This window comes from Eupeodes corollae, chromosome 3, assembly GCF_945859685.1.
Source record: "Eupeodes corollae chromosome 3, idEupCoro1.1, whole genome shotgun sequence".
In the NCBI taxonomy this organism is placed as follows: domain Eukaryota; kingdom Metazoa; phylum Arthropoda; class Insecta; order Diptera; family Syrphidae; genus Eupeodes; species Eupeodes corollae.
In genome coordinates, this window is record NC_079149.1 from 3,568,873 (window position 1) to 3,589,857 (window position 20,985).

The window sequence follows — 20,985 nt, forward strand, 5'->3', positions numbered from 1 at the left end:
CACCTCTCCCCCCCTCTCTCGTTTGCTGCCCCCAACAACTTTCCACTGGGGTTGGAACCCAATCTCCAGTTGAGGTACTAGGCACCCGATGTTCACCGCGGGGAGGTGAGAGTAGGAGTTGATAGACAGAGGTGGGTTTTGAGAAAAACCTGTGGACGCTTGTGTCCTCTTGAATGCACATGTCTACCATTTGAACATCGTAAATGCACTGGTTAAAAACAAACTATTGTACCATCTCCATTAAAAATGTATGATAGTTATGGACTGTTATAAAGTTTGTATTACAAATATTTGATGATTCAATTCTAGCCTGAAAAAATTTGAGATCAGATTTTGATATCACCTTTTCTTTAAACTAGGACAAGGCTTCTTTAATAGCTACGAAATCTGCCTGGAACGTGCTACAGTGAAGGCGGTTTGAATGACTTTATTTTAATCGTTCAGAGTACACGCCTTTACCAACCCCCTGATTAGTTTTTGATTCATCTATATAAAAATGGATTGAAATATATGGAAGTTTATATCGAACTGTGTTTGGACAATGGTGGAGTCTACGTGTCTTGAAATTGATTCTTAATAAACTACCGACAAAACATTTGTTTATGACTTCGTTGTTTTATTGTACAAAATTGTTGCAAACTCAAATCTCACCAGTCCTTTGACAAATTATATGTCACATGAATCTCCGAATGTTTAAAATAAAAATGCATAAGAACTATTTTGCTGTTAAGTATATATATTCAATCAATTTATTTGTATTTGTTTATTTTCTTGTTTTGTTTTTATTTTTTATGAATATAATAGATATTCTTCTTACATAAATATACATACAGTAGGTATTTGTATAATATTTGTTTTAATTTTATATTTGTTTTCTTCATTTTGTTTTTGTATTTTGCATCTATATGTAGATTTGTATATAGATTTTTAATATCCAATAATTTTTGTTTTGTTTGTTAAATGTTGGTTTTCATAAGTATAAATTAATTTAAAAATTATTTAACAGTTTTTTTAATTATTATTATCTCAATCAATGTTTAATTAAGCATACAACACATTTATTATTATATTTGAATTTTGTTTACTTAATTAAATTATTTTGTTTTAACAAAATTTAAATTCAGATAATAAATTACCAATTCATTTACAAAAATGTATCTCTTAACGAATATATATATATGTATGTAGATGTTACATGAGTTAGTTTAATTTTAATAATTTTTGTTTTTTTTTTTTTTTGTTTAATAAAGAACTAGAAAAGTTTACTTTTTATTTTATCATCGAAATAGACAAATCAGTCATATAATTTTGTTGTTTTTGTTTTGAAAAAAAAAGAACACCAAATCAGTTTTAATTATTATTTTAGTTTTGTTTGTATGATTTGTTCTAAATTTATGACATAATTTTATTTGTATATATTTGTTTCTATTACATAATTAATGTTAGCTTTGTTTGTTTTGTCTTTAATTTATATTTTTTTAATGAAAAATTCATATTTTTACATCAATGACGATGGAGCACATAGAATGTTAATTTTTGCTTAAACATTAAATTATTGCGTGTTGAAAAACGGACTTAAATAAAAACGATTTTGAAAACATATCTACGATTATGTGTAATATTTGTTTCATTTTTAAAAAGTGTAAGGAACCGATTTTATAATTTTAAGTTCTTTTATTTTTTGTTTTAAATTCATTATTCGTACAAAACAGCTTTTTTCAAAAATCAATTAAAGTTTCGGACTAGTATATAAATTTATCCTTAAAATGCGGTTTAAGGAAGACATTTTGCACATTAAATGGATATATAAAAATAAAAATACATAAAAACATATTTATAGGAATCAATATTTTTGTTTCTTTTTAATTTTTTTAATTTTTGTTCTTAAATTTTGTTTTAATTTTATGATATTCATCTGTTTTTTGTTTTAGTTTTTATATTTGTGTACGTATTTTTATGTGTGTGCAGTGTTTTTACATTTAATAATGATTTTTATTTTCATTTATGGTTTTTTTTGTAATCTATTGCCATTTTGTTTGTCTATTTTTAACACAATTTCAATTAATTTTAAGCTTTGAGTGGATATTTGAAATATAAAACAACACAAAAAAAATCTATAGCGATAGTCAACATTTTTTTTAAATTAAATAAGTAAATAATTATAATGCAGTCTAGAGAACTAGCTGTAAATTTCGATTATGAATAAATTAACCAGCATATTTTCATGAAACAAAAATATTGTTGGTGTAGATTTTTGTATGAAAATCTTGCTTTTATGAACCTCAAAAACCACAATTGAGATAATATTAGTAGAACGCTATGAAATTGGGGAACAAATGACAATACCTCATGAGGTAGGGTGATTTTCAAAAAAAAAATTAACGTAATAATGATTAAGAACTATTACTAAAATTTGGCTTTTATGACCTGTATTTATGTGTTCATACATAGATATATGGCACACTAAAGAAAGTTTTTCTTACAATGCCTTTAAAAAAATCCGGTAGACCTTCTCCACAATTCACTCTTATATACCAATCCGTCCCAAATAACTTAGCGCTTTTAAGCCACCCAGTTCCTTCGTAAATGAGACCCAAACCACCTTCTACGCCAACATTTCTTCATCAAAAAAAAGCTCTTCTAAGAAAAATTTCAAAGGACTTCAAACATATAGTATAGTTTGTTAATAAATGTCTAAGGGTATTCAATTAAAGACATGATTCAAGGCATTCAATTGAAGACATAATCTATTCTGACAGTTGTTCAATTAATAAAACAGCAAAATACAAATTGAAAAATGCTCTTATCAAGAAATAATTCAAAAATAGGACCATGTAGCACATGCCAAGATTCTTAGCCCCAGTAAAAATGATTCAAAGGCAATCAAAGAGAACAATTTGCTTTCTTGTAAGACAATGATCCATCAAAATGAATAAAATTTCAAAAACCTTCTCCTATGCAACATTGGAATTATATATATTGCTTCAAAATAATAAACAAAAATAAAGAAGTAAATTAAGAGTTTCATTTTTAAACAAATATCCTATAATATAAACCTAACCCAAGTACAACTCGTGCACTAGAAGTATTAGTGTTTTACTGATTTCGGCCTAAACCTAAAATCGTTTACCAAACCTACTTTACAATCTGAACTAACTAGGTCTATTTAAATAGAGACCTTAGATAAACCTTAGATAAACAATCTAGCAGATACTTATCCACCTAGAAGTCTATATACAACTTATTACAATCCCTTTTTCGAAATAAACAAAGGTATGAGAAAATTAATGAAGGTCCACCTCATAATTGAAATTTACAGCACGTTCTGTATTCAAACAAAAAAGAAAAACTTTTTTAAAAAATTAAATTAAAACTTTATAATAATTGTTATTATTTATAACATTGTCAAATTTTATTCATTCGATATCAACAAATATATCTTTTATTTATTATAAAATATATGTTACATGTTAGACATCTATGTAATATGTATAATTTTTGTTTTCTTATTTATTTTGTTTTTGTTTTTTAAATTAAAGGTACTCGTTATATAAAACTAAAATTAAAATTTAAAAAAAATAGTACATATATACAATATTATTTTTGGACAATTTTTATGTTTGTATATATAAATATTACATTGCCAATAAAAACAGAGAAACACAACTAAAATAAAAAGAAATACAAAAAATAAAAAATAAATCAAAGAAATAATAAATAAAATAGTAACTATCACAGATCAATATATATATATATTTTTTTGTGTACATATATATATTTTATATCTTTATATATTTTTGTGTAAATATTTTATGTGTAAGATACAAATTTGAGAGATGAATATTTAAATGAAATATAAATTAATATTGTGTGTTATTTTTGTTTTTCTTAGTTTTTTTCAAACATAACAATGTTTTGTTTTTATTTTTAACAGTTTGGAGACAAAAAAGAAATAAATATATAATTAACTTTAAGGCTCAATATTTTTTGAACCAGAAACCATTTTTATTTTGTTTGCCAATTTTCTTTTGAGAATTTAAAATAGCAACACAAAAAAAGCTTAAAAACAAAATACTGATTGTAATTAGACTTTCAGGGCTTCGTTTTCTTGAACCCTAAGTTCATTCGCAAATTATGCTCATTTTAGCATTGTGGGTTTTTAAAATGCTTCAATTTTTCCACTCAAAATGGCGTATAACTCAACTCAATATTAAAATTGATGATAGTTTAAAAAAAAAATATATAAAATATAAAACAATATAAAATCCATTTTTTAAACTATATCTCTAGCAAGTCCATTGACTTGTCTCTAAATAATATTTTAAAACTCAAAACTTTTTTTGTTTTAGCTCCATCTCAACGCGAGATATGTTTCTTGATTAGAGCTTGTAAGAGACGAGCTTTTGCTTTTGCCTCTTTGTACTGAGCATAGGTGTCTTCGATAGACTTTCGGTCGTTCTTCAACATTTTACGACCATTTTGTTCCTCGAACACCGTTTCGTATTCCCTTAAAGTGCGCTTTAGAAGCTTTTTCTCCTCACGGGCTTTATCCAAATGTTCCCATAATTTATCAATTGAAAGTTGATGGATATTTTCACCAAACAGAGATTCATGTTGATGGCGTTTAATTTGAGGTTGTTGTTTTTGGGTTTGGCTGTCTTCATCTACTTCAGCTGTTTTTGTGGTATCTGGAGTTGAGTCTGTTGATGCTGCTGATGCTGAAGCTGAACTGTTGCTTTCGGATACAATAAGGGTAGAAGATTCACTTGGACTTGTGGTGCTATCGGTGCTATTGGAGGAGTGTTGATAGGGAGTTGCTTCGAATACCATCGCTTCGTGTTCATGGATAGTGGGAAGTTCGGGTGCTCCTGAGGTGTTTCCTGAGAGGGTAACACTTCGTGATACCATTCTCTTTAACATGCGGTAGCGGTCGTAGAGGGGTCGGGCTGCATCACGTTCTTCCTTTGTCGAAGGACGACCATACAATGACTCGTAAAAAAGCAGACCATGCTGGACTGCAGTCTTTTCTTGGACTAGTTGATCGGGTGTTAGTTCCTCCAAGGTTTCTGAACGATTACCATCTTCTCGCTTGTCAGCTAAATTCTGGAAGAAAAAATAAAAACAAATCAATTAGTCTTGGTTAAATAATTATGTATAAAATGACTAAAAGCTCTTTATTTAAATGACGTAAGGCAAAGTTATTATTTACACAACTATACCAACTTTCAACTAATTTATTATAAATAATGTGCACTTTTAAGAGCAGATCAAATTGACGACATTTCTGATAAAGTGGACATAAAATCAATCAATCTTTATGAAGTGTGTTTTCAATATTGATAAATTCAAAAGTAAGAGTACTACTAATACTTCAGAAGTCCAAGCTTAAATGTACTTCACATTGAGGTAGAAAATAATTGAGAAAGGTAATCTTTCAGTATCGTCTTGTGGATTTAATTCCCAGAGAGTATATATTTTTATTTACGAATTAGAATTTTAATGGCGCATAATGTTTTGAATAGAAAAGAAAAAAATAATTATTTCTACAAAAATATTATTGCATTAGAATTCTTTGAAACAAAGTATGCAAACTTAATAGAGAGGACCCAAAAAATAAATCGGTCTCTATACCGAAAAAACACTTCGATTGCCAAAAACGCTTTTAGCCTATTTGCACCATTAACAAACATTAACGCCAAATGTCAGTGTCAAATTAAAAATTACACAAACAAAATCGATTATTTCCTCATGTGATTAGTCTCTGTTTTTATCCGAGACAAAAAAGATATAGAACTAAAATTAAAGGTCTATTATATTTTAAATGACGAAATTGTACAGAAAAATAAACACTAATCATGTGAACCATCATAAGGCCGAAAGCACATCATAATTATTATTTGGCCAAGTCAGAACTATAAACATTATTTATTTTAATAAACTAAATGTCTTCCTCATCATTTGTTGAAATTTCTTATTTATGAGTCTACCAAAAAGATCATACGATTTGTCATGTTGCGTCGTTTTCGTTGACGTTGTCGTTTTCGTCCGGCCTTGATTTTTGCTTGTTTAGTCAGAGTTTTTGTGTCAGAAAATCTATTTTTCTTTAAAATGCTGCTTTTATGGTATCATTGAGCGTAGACACGCTAGATTTTAATAATAATAATAAAAACAAGAACAAATACAAACACAAGGTATTTTTAGAAAAACATCCGATAAAATTTTTATTTTATTTTGAAATTTTGTATTTTTTGTTCCACAAAAATAAAAAAAAAAATTGCTTTTTTAAGCCGGCACGTGGGTCAATGCCGCAAAGCAGATTTTTTCTTACATCAGTTTTTTAAAAACTTATTAAGTTTATTTTAAAGATCAGGAAGATTTTTTTTTGCAAAAAAATAAAAATTTGGCTTTGTTTATATTTATTTAAAGCCAAAAAATATTTAGAGTATTTTTGGCGCCTTAATATTTTTACTATTTAAAATAAAAGATTTAATATTTTTGATTGGCATGTGCTTTTTTTAAATTTGTAGTAGGCGACAAGAATGCAGAGTACCTATATAACGCCTACCTGAAAAGATTAATTATAAACATTGACGCAGGCATTGTTAGGAATTGTTTTTTTTTTTTTTAATGCAATATTTGACTTAAAAAAGTAAATTTAATGGTGGCATAGATTAATGGAAGCATGACAGGATTCTGTTTTTTAGCAAATAAATTGAAGTATGACTTTGTTTTTGAGTGTTTTCAAATAAAAACTAGGAATTCGATTTTTTCTCTGGTATTTATTGATGTTTTTTTTTAAATTGTTTGAACAAGAACATCGGGTTTTTTTAGACGATGACAGTCATTTGTTATTCAGGTCACCTCATTTAGGCAGAAGTGACAACTCTAGTACAAGATACTGCCACGTTTATACGAGAAGCAGAGTCTGAACTGTCAAACTGAAAATTGTGTTTCTTTTTTCTATTCAGTGCATCCAGAGCTTTAAATGCAAACAAATCCTTTACTATATTTAAATCATTGTTTTATAAAAATTAGTAATCCATCACACAAAATTCCAATTCCTGAATTTGTAATCATCAAATGCATTTTAAAACGAAATCTATGTAATTGTTCACAAAATGTTTAGGGGAGATTTTGTTCTGACAGTTCAAAAACTGACAGCTCTCGGGAATAGAATCCACAAAAATTCAGAGTACGGGAACAGAACTTATCAAAAAGTTTGTTCAGAAATAATACTATGTTTATACTTATTTCATCAACGGACTTGTATTGTGTTTGATAACTACTTATTTTTAGTACTTAACAGGGGTTTTTAATAACTCATTGACTTTTAAGGGTAAATCTTGTCAGATTATGGTAGCTCGGAGATGGAAATAAAACTTTGATAATTTTTGGATGAAGTTGAACGAACAAAGCTAATTTTCTTCACCATTTCTTGACAAAATTTACTCTGAAATGGTGTCAATCGAATGCCAAAGTGATGAGGTAATGACGTAGGTTAAAACATTAAAAAAAAGAAATAGGTGGCGCAACTGTCCGTTTAGAACTAGGTTTTTAAGTCGATTCCGAACGGCTCATTTGAGAACGCACTTTTCATGAGAAGAATTACATTTGCATTACATGGATAATCAGCCTTGTTTGAAAACGTCAATTTTAACTCAAGAGCCATTTGCCTACAGGCTACAACATAGACAAAAAATTCTTAGCTTAAAAGTCTTACCTGTTCAATTTCATTCAGCGTCAATTGAATTTTCTCCAGCTTCTTCTCGGCATCCATGCCACCGCTCACTTTCAAGCCCAACGCTGCCATAGGATCAGACTTCAACTCGTGTTTCTCCTTCTTCAGCTTACTTATTTCAGCTAGAATATTTTTTATATGTTTATCATTTAGTTTCTCTGCCTGCGATGGCCTATAGCCATTTTTCTTCTCAAATTGTTCCTCCAATTGAACGGCTTTCTTTTTGAGCGATACTAATCGCTTGTTAACTTGCTTCAAGCGCTCTTCGGGCGTTTGAAATGACATTATCGATGGAATAACCTGCTGCATAACTTCGCGAGTCTTAGCGTTTTCCATGTGATTTAGAGCCCAATAAGGGTTCATTATTGGTTCGATGGCATCATCGTCGGCCATCATTGAATTTGGTGACTTATGAAATTGTTGCGGGTAAGGCATGATCTTGGACAGCTTTGCAGCAATATCGATTGAATCGGGATGACGAACAGCCGCAAAACGACGACTCAGTACAGGTGTCTGATCCTCAGGTATGGAACAGTCCCATGGCAGTGCTTCAGCTGTTGTTTTAGTTGTTGTTGTTGTTGAAATGTTAGATTCTGGTTGTTGCTGCTGCTGCTGTGGTAAAGATGGAGATGTTGCTGCATTTGTGTTATTGCCATACTCGCTGCGAATTATATGGAAATCGATTAAGTTATTGTCGTTGTAATCATTGCGCTGTCCGTCGGCAGCCTCTTCCTTGCGCTGAAGGCGTTCTTCGACTTTGATTTTGCTAACGAAGCCTCTGCGCTCGTATTTCATGGCGGACAGGTCGTACTTGTAGGTGTTTTCGTCACCGCGCATCTTTGTCGGCAGAAACTTTCCGGATTTTTTCATGACACCCGACTTTCGGCCGGGAGGTGCCCGAGACTTGCAGAAACGCTCGCTCGAACGCCTTCGCTCATGTTCCAGATCACTTTCGTCACCATTGGTCTTGGTGCGGGTCTCACGATTTGGCGAGACACGATTCGACCGTGACGGACTGCTTTCCAAACGAGCCTTGCGTGCTATATCCTTAGCACCGGGAGAGAAAAACAACTCAGAGTGTGGCTTATTGGCCAGCAAGGAGTCATTTTCATCGCTGACAAAATTTTGCACCGAATTCTCCTGATAGTCCTCATAATTTGGGGACCTCTTGAAGTCCTCCGACGATACCCGCCGTATGGCTTCACGCACTACAATTTCTACGCCATCGGCTTTCTTCAAATTATTTATTTCATCGCCATTACTCTCTTCTGGCGGGGCAATTATCTCTTCGCTATTGGAACGCACCAACTTACGGTCTTGCGTTATCGATGAAGTGCTATCTAGCCTTTCCTTACGCTTTCGTGACTTCTGCCATTCTAAGGGATCAATAAACTCCGGGAGGTATGATGAATTGAAGACAACAGAGGGTGCATTATTTTTAAGGTTATTAACATGTTCATTTGGTGTTTCGGATGGTGAAGATGCATCGGAGTTAAGAAGCTTCAATGGTGAAGATAAATTTATTTCAGCTTTTGTAATCGATGTTGATGAACCACCATTGATAGATGTGGCAGGGGAACAAAATTTAGTTGTTGTGGTTGTTTTGGTCTGATGATGGCCATGATTGTTGCTTGGCTGTTCATGTGAAGGAGTGGTCGATGCTGATGATGAGGACGAGGAGGATGAACTAGATGAACCGTTGGTAAGACGACTTAGGTCGTCTTCGCTCAGGCCAGTGGTGGGATGGCGCATGCCGCACTGCAAAAAAAAAAACAAACAAATTTTACTTTAGTACAAATATATTGTAAGGAAATTTTTAATTTAATTAAGTACGATTTGTGTTCAGTTCTTTAAGAATGAATATAAATTATTTGTCTTCAAAACTTATCCTAAAAGTCATTAAAAAACTTCAAGACAAAAAGCTTTTGTTCTTCGTTCTTCTCCAAAATATTTTTAATTGCGACAGATAGAAACTATAAGGGCAAATATTGCATTCACCAAAAACTTCGAACCCGTGATTGTAATCAAACATGACTTAACAGCAGTAGAGAAGATTTTAATAAGATTCGCGTTAGGCATTTCAAAACAAACATAACGTAGCCCCAATACAAATTCTTTGCTTTCAAATCGAAAAATCTATTTATCTCCAAAACTGTTCTGAAAGATTTTTCTACATTTTTTTCAACTAATGAACGGAATAAAATATTTATTTTTCGGAATAAGCTCTTATATTTTCTTGAAAATATTTGATGATACAAAATGTCCATATTTTTAAAATATATCTTTTTCAACATTTGATATCTGAAAATACTTATTGATGGTCAAAAACTTTTTATTAAATTTTTTGGTTTTTTTTTAAATTTTTTATTATTTTTCAAAGTTCAGTATTTGAAAAACAGGATAATATTTATTAATGATATTCAAATTTAAACGTATTTTTGTAAGCACTTAATAACTGCAAATTTTACAAAAAAAAAACCGCTATAACAAAGAAGGTTTTTGAGATTGATTCGATTTTTGTCTTTAATAAACTGATCGAAATATTTTGAATTTATTTATTTTGTTCAATTTTTGTGGTTGACTTTGAAAATAAAAAAAAGAATATTTTCAAAGTTGGAAAATTAATTTCGATTCGAAATTTTGCCTTTTTAAAATTTATTTTTTAAGCAGAAATTTTACTGCGATTGAAAAATAACTATTTTAAGATTCACGCTGTAAACTTTCCAATAATTTTGTCCAATATTTCAAATGACAATTTGAAGAACTTCAAAAAGTTGAAGTAAAACCTAATGTGGTCGTTAAAATAATTTAGTAGGCCATTTTTAAAAGGATTGAATACTAAATTTTCAATCGATTTATTTCGGAACTTTACCTACAACTTTAACAACAATATTTTTTGAAAGATAGAATGAGTTCGAAGTCAATATTTTTATTTGCTCTAAGCACATTCGAGCCGAAAATCAACTTTAGAGGTGTTTTTTGTAATTCCTTTTTAAAAAAGCTGGCGATTGGGTTTTTCTAAAAATTGTTCCTTATGTCTAATACATTGCACAAAATTAATTTGGAGGTAATGTCATTTTCGTCGTTAAATATTTGAGTTGAAAAATATTTGCTTTGCTCAGTTATTTTTTGTTTATACAAATTTTTAGGGAAATTTCAATATTTTCAATTTAATAAATGAGTTAAATATTTATCACTTTACTTAAAATTCAACTCCACGTGTGAAAACAAAATTTTTGAGATGAGAAAAAACAACCATTGTTCCATTTTCGAATATTTTGTTAATAATATTTATTTAAAAAAATATAAATTTTGTAACCATACCATTAAATACGTTATAATCCTGGGAGTCATTCAATGAAAGGTTTAAATTGTCTTCCTTTTTTCACTTGAGATTCAAATTAAAGAAAATAATTGAAAATGCGTAAAACACCAACGACCGATATTTGTAATTTCTCAATTCCGCACTATACTCGTAACTAACTATACTAGCACAATACTGTTACAATATTTAAAATAATGATCAAGGAAGGGAAATTATTTAAAAACTGAATAAAACTGGTTAAGACACATATAAGCACCAAAGGGTAATTTAGCCTCTTTATTGATTGCAACTTTTAGATTGTCAACTTTACTATCCCAATTATAAAGAGCTATTTATTGCAATTCAATTTTACCATCAATTCACTGTAAAATTCCATGTACGCGTTTTTAATTGCTTTAAACGTTTTGATTTATATTAAAAAAATGTCACTTTTCAGTTTTTAAATATTTTTATTTGTATGTTTTTAATTTTTAATTAAATTTTATCTACATGTGAAATAATAATTTATTTCTTTTTTTGAAAAATGTTTTTCTTTTTGAAAAATTTTAAGCACAATTTTCAAGGTGGTTTTGCTCCGTCAAAACACGTCTGGCTATTGAGCTTATTTCTCATAAGGGGTGGAAAATATATACAAAACAAAAATAATATAAATTGTATTCCTCGCCGCCACCGCTCGCGCTGGCGCTGCTGCTGTGTGCTGTTGCTGTTGTCGCGCGCGCCGAGCGGTCAATCAACGAGACTTTTTAAAAGCCGGTAAGAGTATTAAGTGTAGAGAGATATGGAGATAGAGCGAGCAAATATTTCAAACTATACGCAATAATAAATTGTTATCTTATGTTATTATAAAAATATATTATTTGGAGAGATATAGAACGACAGCTGAGACATGATGTCTTATAAAGATTTAAACTGAGTCATGTTCTTTAGAGTCAAGAGTCAATATAGTAAAATTAATAAATTTGTCAAGTGGTTGTAAAATGTCAAGTCATGAGAAAGATGAGTGTTCGCCAAAATAAACATCATGCTATATACTAACAACACCTGTTTTGGAGGAAATAAGTTGATAGAAATGTAAATAAGAAGATACAGGGTGTTTCCTTTTTGTTTTCTGCAAACTAAAAGTTGATTTTTTTAGTGCTTTCTAGAATTTGCCTTGAAATTAGACCTTCATGTCATTATTTTGAACGAAAATGTTTGCAACTCACCAAACTGAAATCACAAATTGTACGCCCAATCTACCTCGAAAACGTGGTAATGACGTGGTAAGAAATGTTTATTAAAGGTATGGAAATGGATGCACATCATTGTGACAGGTGCAGAGGTAAAAAATGGATAAAACTCTGGTTGATAAAAATAAAACTTCCAAATTATTAACTCCATATTAATTGACCATTTTATAAATTATAATAAGTAATATAACTTGAAAACGATAGCGTGGTAAATATGAAGCATGCAACTGGATGACATCTGCGCATGAATGTAATAGTTGCAGAGTTAAAAATGGATGATGTTATTTGACAGTTTGATAAATTATGCAGAAGAAAATATGAAACTGGGATTTAACTAATTTCATGTAATCTATCTCGAAAATGAAGCATGCAACTAGACGACTACTGCTTCTGTTTATGTTAAATGACCAAATCCAAATGTAAATAATGATAAAATGAAATGAAATGTCAAAATTAATAATTTAATTCTATTTGACATTTCCATTAACTACAGAGAAGAAAAATTGATAGTGTTATGTCAGATAGTCAAGGTCAAGACTTTTTGTAAGAAAACCTATTTTCAACACCCCACAATCACAAATTTTTCGAAATCTACCTTGAAAATGATAGCAATTGATATTTAAAATATGCAAGTAGATGACAATTGCTCGTGCATGAAACAGCTATAGAAGGAAAAATAGGACAGATTTCAGATTGTAATCCAGATGAAAATGATGGCCGAAATGTCGAAATTATTAGTTTGATGCTATTTGACAGTTTGGTGAATTAAAAAATTGAAAGCGATATGTCATGCATCACATTTATTAATTTTAAATATTTTTAATTCAACCAAAGCTTCACAATAAAACACCCTGTAGGCTATCTATATAATTAAACGATCACAAGACTTATCAATAGATTTATCACGAACTTACGAAAATTACTCAACTGTTGGAGACTTAGAGAGAGTAATCTTATCAAAATAGAGAACCCAAAGAGAGTTCGTTTCGGTGCTAAGTTGTAATCACATGAGGAGATTAAGAATTTGAGAGGCATCTAGAGAACTAGAATTAATACACGTAAGTTTCGGAACTTAATCATTTTTTTGACACTGGGTGCTCGTGGCGGCAAATGTAGACGTCTTTGATAGGTTAAACAACATAGTAATTAATTAGTTCTGAACTTGCCCCTTCGTCCCTCGAATGTAGTAATCATGATAGAGGTTTTTTATTTTGCGGTCTACATTTAGTAGATAATATGAACGCACGACATATGAAATCACCGATCAAGTGAAACTTATTATTGAGATATTTTAAAGGTCAATGATTGAAACTGACAGTTTGAATAATAATAATATAATTTACACAATCATTTCATATGATGAATAGTCGTATTTGGATTGTTATTCATGTGACATATTGATGGGCATTTATTTTATAGGACGAAGGCTGTATTATGACGCGTTTTTCATGAACACTTTTATTTCTCAGCATTCTCAGTATGAGTGTCACTTTCGATTTTATACTTTTTTGGGATTTTTATTATAATGAAATAATTTGCTGAGAAATTCTTTAAAGGTTGTAAAAGAGTTGTGATGCAATTTGTATAAATTAAATTTATTATATTGGCCAGCCAAGCCTCTAAAGTGCTCGTGCGGGCTGAATTCTTTTATGCAGGACCAATGCCCGATACAAGATATAAATTATATTTTTTTCTTATGACTATTCTGATAATAATTAAGACTGATTTAATTGATTTCAAAACATATATCAATTAACAACAGATATCTGATTTGATTTAACCGATTTTGATAATACCGACACATGTTTGTTTATGACTTCTTTAAAGTTTTAAGTGAGTGATTTAGCAAATACTTAATATTTTTCATTACTACAATTTTGTTGAACACAAATTTTGGTAATAATGTGTTGAAGCCATAAATATATGTTAAAGTATTTTTCAGCTGATAAAATTTGTAATCTGAATAATAATGGTTCTAATTTTGTTTATTTTTTTTTAAAGATTCGAGGCGCCTTCTTCCATTTAAATATTTTCGAAATTCAATCTATTAGACTTTCAGTAGTTAAAAATGTGTGCACAATCTTACAAGTACTTGTCAAATTTTCCAAAGTTTATCATTCTGCTGACAAAAATGTAAAAACTCAAACCTTAAATTACGTAACTCGAGTTAAAATTCAGCTTCTATACTAAACTCTGTCTAAAACTATTTCTGGAAAATTTAAACTGATTACTGAAGGCCGTAGCTAAATGGAGGAATTTTGGAGCTGCTCCTCAGAAAATTTGTGTTAACAGATAAAAAAGATATTTCGAATACACAAACTAACTTATAATATAATCTACTAACTACTAATTATTTATTTTAGCAAAAACAGTCTGAAAACCATCACTTCTTTAAATTTTCTAGGTTCACAATTGAGTTATAAAACCAAGGACATTTTCATTTATGAAAAGGTTCAGTCATAAAATGAATTGTAACAGGTAAACCATTTTGACGTTTCAAAAGTATGAAGGTGGAATTCGACATCTGTCAAACTAAGTTGTTAAACCAATTTTTTTTTAGTTGAAAGTCTAAAATTTACTAAAATGGATCGCATACCTATCGCACAACGCATACAAATTGTCAAAACCTGCTACGAAAATGGTAATTCTGCCACAGCCACATAATGTGCTTTAAGAGGAAATTATGGTTTACATAAATATGGTTTACATATTACAACACCACGTTCTTTAGTAAAAATTTAGCTCAGATTTATGCTGATATTTAGAAAAGAAAACGTTAAGCATTTTCACACCCCTATTGCGAGTGTCAATACTTGGTAAATATCAAAGCTTAACTTTCAACAAGCTAATTAACGTAACGTAAAGATGAGATTAGACAAGAAATATGACACATGTTATTTATTATTAATTTATCAATATAAATGATTTTTTGAAAAGCCAAATTTCAATAGTTGTCAACTTTCAATTTATTGATAGTTGATGCTTGCAATAGTAAGTCTAAATTTTTATTTTTCAACTAATCGATTCTTAAAATTTCTTATATAACAAGGTTTGACTCTTTTTGAAAAAGAGTTAGAGATAACTTATTTTCAAACAAGTTTAAATAAAAATTTTCCAAGAAAAATTTTGTTTTCAAAAAACTACCAAGTATTTAGAACAATCTAGTAATAAATTTTCCTAAGGAAAAAGACCCTTAAAAAAGTCGTTAAATTGTGTCTAAAATTATTGATCCCACAAAATTATTTCACACCATTTGACAATACTCTAAATCAAGAGTAAAACTGGTTACTCTTTTAAAATGTTAATAAAATTTAAGCTGACAAAGATATAACACTTGCGTTTTTTAAATCGTTTTTTAACAGTTAAAATAATTTAATACCAGTTTGTTGGCTAAGAGAGACAATTTTTATGGCGTAATTACTAAGTTAAATATTTATTTAATCCTTTGTTCTATAGCATTGGTTCCATTGAAAATTTTAACAAAATAAAACAAACAAAAGCTTAAAACTACATCATTCATTTTTTTGAAAAATATAATCCAGACATAAAAACACAGAAAACCCCGCTTCGTTCAGAATATATATATGTATGTGCTTAACAAACGACCTTGATCTATAATTCAATTCAAATAAATGAATTTTTGTTTCGCGGCTTCTATAAACAATTTAATCAATCAATTAATAATATTAAACACTTAGCAGGTTTAACCAAAAAAAAACTTAAACGCGCGACGGACGGATGTGGTTTGGGGTTTATGATTTCAAGTCTTTTTTTGATCGATCGATCGAAAGATTGATAAACAAACCAAAAGTCTTTTGTTTATTTATTATCTCTATAAAATTATGAATTTTACAGAAGCAATATAATGTAATTTTTATTTTTCCCTAGATTATTCAGAAGACACACAGTTCTGAGTATGAAGAACAATGAAATAATTGTTTATCGTTAAAACAATTTTTACATAATTGAAATATATACAATATTTACGTCAGAAGCTTATTGAACTTTTGAAATGTTAAAGTCTAAATGTCTACACACTTGTCATGACTCATGAATTATAATCTGAAACAACAAAAACGAAAAAACGCTCACTCATATAGTAGACTTTCGATGATATTCATCATTTAATCGCAAGAATAAAGTTTGATCGATAGATGATTGCTTTGGAAAATCACCATTTCCATACAAAATTTTGACTTCAATGGCTTCATTAAACCCTAAACAAAATATTACATGCAAAAGTTGATTGTTGTTTAACTAAACAATATTTGAATAATTCAATAAAAGATTATTTATTCATACAAACTTTGCGGAAAATATAAACTTAGAAAACATTGCAAAATAATATTGATGGAAATGTCATATTCTATGTTTTGACATTTTGTAAATAAGTATGAATGTGAAGTAGGGTTAAAACTGTCAAATACATAAATAAAAGGCCATACAATTGTACTCATAAGCGACTAACGAAATTGGGTGTTTTTGAAAGACCTTAAGAATTTTAAACAAGGCAGGAATATTGTTGAAATGAATTTTCGCTTTATAGAATATGGTCAATATGTCACTTAACAACAATTAATCTCCATCATAGTGAACCTTTCTCCGGAAATCGTACACAATGACGCGTAGGCGTAGAAGAGACCCTATGCCCCTTAAGGGGTTCCCAACGGACTAAACAGGTCTGAGGACCCAAGCAAGAAGTAAGTATTGTTAATCTTTTTGAAAAACTTGTGTGTGATAAGTTTTCATTTTTGCTTAATTAAGTAATATCGCATTTCTAGCATAGCTTTGTATCGGGCAGGTCGACAACTACTAACATTTCTATTTTCATAAACTACATCCTCAATAAAATTGAGGCAGGGTATCAGGTTGACGCCGTCTATACTGACTTTTCAAAGGCTTTTGAAGAATTGGTTTGCTGTCAAATATTTTGCAATGGTTAAAATCTTATCTTATAGGACGCATTCAATTGGTTTCCATTGGTAATGTTCTCTCTAATCCTGTACATGTGTCATCAGGAGTCCCTCAAGGTAGTCACCTGGGACCCTTTCTTTTTCTTATTTTTATTCATGCCAGATATTTTTCATAATTCTCTAAGACTTTTATTTGCTGACGATCTTAATTTTTTGTATGCATAAAACATACTGATGATTGCCTCTGCTTGCAAGATGACCTTAACATGCTTATTGAATGGTGCAAGAAAAATCAATAATCTTTAAACGTTTCAAAATGTCAATGTTTTTCATTCTATCGTTCTTACTATCCTACTTTCTTCGAATATAAAATTGGCAGTAGTGTTCTTGAAAAAGTCAATTAAAAGAAAGATCTTGGTGTTGTTTTTGATCTCAAACTCAATTTTATCAAACATGTTAAATAAATTTCTGCCAAAGCTAACTCCAGGCTTGGAAATTCGCCAGACTTTTCAGACCCTTATACTATTAAATCTCTTTTTTGTGCATACATAAGATCTATTTTAGAACAAATTTCCACGACTTAGAAGAGTTGTTTTGAAATAAAACGATTCATGATGAATCGTCAAACTTTACCAAATAGAAATGTCCACACAGTTTGACTTTCTCAACTGTCAAACCATAGACAACAACAACTTCTCATGTAGATAAAAAAAAAACACCCTATAATCTTATATTTCTCAATGAATCAATATTTGTACACATTATTTATACTTTTTTGTTTTCATTTATTTGAAAAGTCACGTCTTGAAGTATCCAGGGTTTTTTTTTGTTCAATGTTCCACAGACAACATTGTGTACTCGCACAATGTTATTTTTGTTTTGCAAATATTTTCAATATCAAGATCAATAGCAAAATATACTAAGTAAAATATTTTGAAATATTTTCGCTATGATTCAAAAACACATTCGTACATTTGTAGGAAGTGGCCGGCATTTTTATATAGCAATGACGAAAAACTTAAATCTGTCTTTTAAAAAATGTTCAAATAAAACTGAGACTTGATGTTAGTTCTAAAAACAAAAACAAAGTCAAAATATTTCATGTGTTGTATTTACGTTGTCCCTGGGAATTTATTGAATTAGATTCTCAAATACCCGGGGGCTGTGACTTCAAAACCGAAAAAAGCCAATTTAGATTTGTTTCTCTTTTGTTGCTGTCAAAAGAGCAAATATGTCAAAGCGGCAGCCGGCTTCAATGAATGATTTTGCCTGCAGGTCATTTGACTCGCGAAAAAGAAGAAAAATTATTGTTTATGCAATCACATTCGCAAATCATCACGTGAATTAAATTTATAGCAATTGATGATGTATGTTGCGTTTGTGTGAATTTGTTTGTATTTTTGATATACAAAGTATTTAGAATTCTTTTAACTTAAAATGAAGACGTGACAAAGCAACAGTCAGTACGAAAGTAATTGAAGAACTAAATAAGAACAACGTTCGAATCACTATAATTCATTGTCAATTGATGTGCATGTGATTATAGTTAAAATATTATGTGTTGTGGCTTGTGACTTGTGCCACAGAGCACTTCATATAAAAGTCAATTCGTTTGTGATATGTTTTTGAATTTATTTTTATTTTCTTGTAGCTAAGCATTGATTTTGATGAGACAAATATTGAAGAAGAAGATTCTGGAAATAGATTCTTAATTGTCTTATACATGTATACAATAGTAGTTGATGTTTATATTTTTAGGTTTTTAGAATTTAATTGTTTCGAATGAGTATTTAATTGTTTCCTATTTTTGCTTCCTCAAAACTTTGACTGGATTCTTATTAATTTCACATTTCCTGTCAAGTCAAGTTGAAGGATGTTTTGCGTATTGTTTTCTTATTAGAACTGATTTTGACTACTTCAATAAAATTAACACATTTATTGTTTCACTTATTTTTGTATAGATTTTTGCTTTGTTAATTTAGCCATAATGCTGTGTTTTGAAATATGCACTTTTTTAAATAACATCTGATCAGAGACCTTTATGTTAGCTTTTAACCCGTGATCCAAATAATTCTTCTTTTTTTGAACATTATGCATTTCAAAAACTCGATCTCATAGTTATTTAAACGTCAGCTTCGTTTTAAAATCATCTAATAAAATTTACAAAGTTTTTGGATATTCTACAAAATTTTTTAAAGAAATTAGGTGGCGAAAATCCTGTTAGAAACCATTAAGAAGTTTAGGTAGGATAGAACTAGATTTTCTTAATTTTGTGTAGTTTTTCAGTTAAAAGGGATTTGTTTTTTAGAATTTTGCTGACCATCGATTTACGAAAAATTCACGACGGTTAATTGCATACTCAATTTTTCAGTTTGGTCTCTTTTTGACAGTTTTTGAGAAATGGTAAAATACAAACTTGACTCTGAAGTTAGCATTGCGAAAAGAAAAAGAATTTTAAAAAAATAAGTGCAACAATTTGTTTTCTAAAACGACAAATCTAGGCCAGTTAATCAATTAATTAATTAATTAGTTTCATAAAATTTTAAAGCTAACTTGACGGACGTTTATTTTTAGACATTTACATACATACTATATTCTGGATGGGATGCAACCAACACTGATAACTTTCCATATTGCTTAAAACTTTATAGAAATATTTATAACAATATATTGAAGTCAATATTTTTCTTGTTCTCCAAATACTTGAGTCGTAAACATGTGTTTTTATTTTTTGTTATTATTTAGGTTTTCGTGTTTTCTTAAAAAGTTTTCAATTAAATTTGTCTAAGAAAATATCTAAGAATTACCAACAATATTTTGTGTATGATGAAATAGTTTAATTTCAAAATCTATTTTTGCCAACGACATTTTCAGTCCAAGACAAATTTTTACCAATTTTTAACAAATTTTAGTAGAATTTCTTTAAAGTTCTTGTTTCTAATATTAACAAATAGAATTGCATTTTTCTATAGCACAGAATGAGAGTCTTTTTTGCGTTTTCTATATAACGATATATCGACTGAAAGTCGATATTTCCACTGATTCTTGACATATGAATAACAAAAAAAGCTTCTCGAACGAACGTACGAAATGCCAATACGTCAAGAAATGCCAATACATATTTTCAGTTCAACAAATCGGACCGATTACAATAACTTACTATTGGAATTAAATAATAATTCCTCCAAGAAGTTTATTAAATAAAGTATTTTATTTTAAAGCTTTTTGATGGCCTTACTTTGAATCTAATTTTGAAGTTTATCTATCAAGTCAGGTTCTTGAGATATAAAATCTCAAAATTCAAACGAAAAACCTTAGTTTTTGAGGCTACGTAGATGTTGAAGTAAATTCGTTATAATTTTCCTAACTTATAATCTTCATCTTCAATATTTCGTTACCAATTTTGTATTATCTTTTTTAGTCTTTGAGAAATATTTCATAACCTGCTTGTCTTCACTTGCCTTACATAAACCCATAAACCTCTTTCACACGAGACGGGTTGTCCGTACGGTTAACATCCGTACGATTTTTTTCCGTACGGACTTTTTTTTGCACACATAACGTATTTTTCATCGTCTACGTTTAATAAAATATAATGTTTTAAATCGTCCGTACGGAAAAAACCCTTGTCTGGAACGCTTTAGTTAACTTAATTAGTTTACTATTAATGGCTCAAGGATAAAACCAGTTCGGTTTTTTTCCGTACGGAGAAAATCGTCATGTGTGAAAGAGCTCTTAGGCTCGTTTCACTCTACACGGTTTTGACCGCGCGGCAAAAAA

General features: G+C 29.8%; 1 protein-coding gene across 4 annotated transcripts in view; it reads right to left on the reverse strand.

The window, feature by feature from the left end:
* Positions 1 to 1,314: 1,314 nt before the first annotated feature.
* LOC129949921 (protein FAM13A) overlaps positions 1,315 to 20,985 on the reverse strand; it is an 84,301-nt gene continuing 64,630 nt past the window's right edge. For 2 of the 4 annotated variants that reach the window (XM_056061651.1, XM_056061650.1), the window contains 2 exons: positions 7,721 to 9,496; positions 1,315 to 5,103 (listed from right to left, as the gene is read on the reverse strand). In XM_056061651.1, coding sequence (XP_055917626.1) covers positions 4,357 to 5,103; positions 7,721 to 9,490 — 2,517 coding nt within the window. In that variant the 5' untranslated portion in view covers positions 9,491 to 9,496 and the 3' untranslated portion in view covers positions 1,315 to 4,356. Of the gene's footprint in view, positions 5,104 to 7,720; positions 9,497 to 11,062; positions 11,672 to 20,985 lie in introns of those variants that run through there. The other 2 variants (XM_056061649.1, XM_056061648.1) reach the window with 2 other exon arrangements.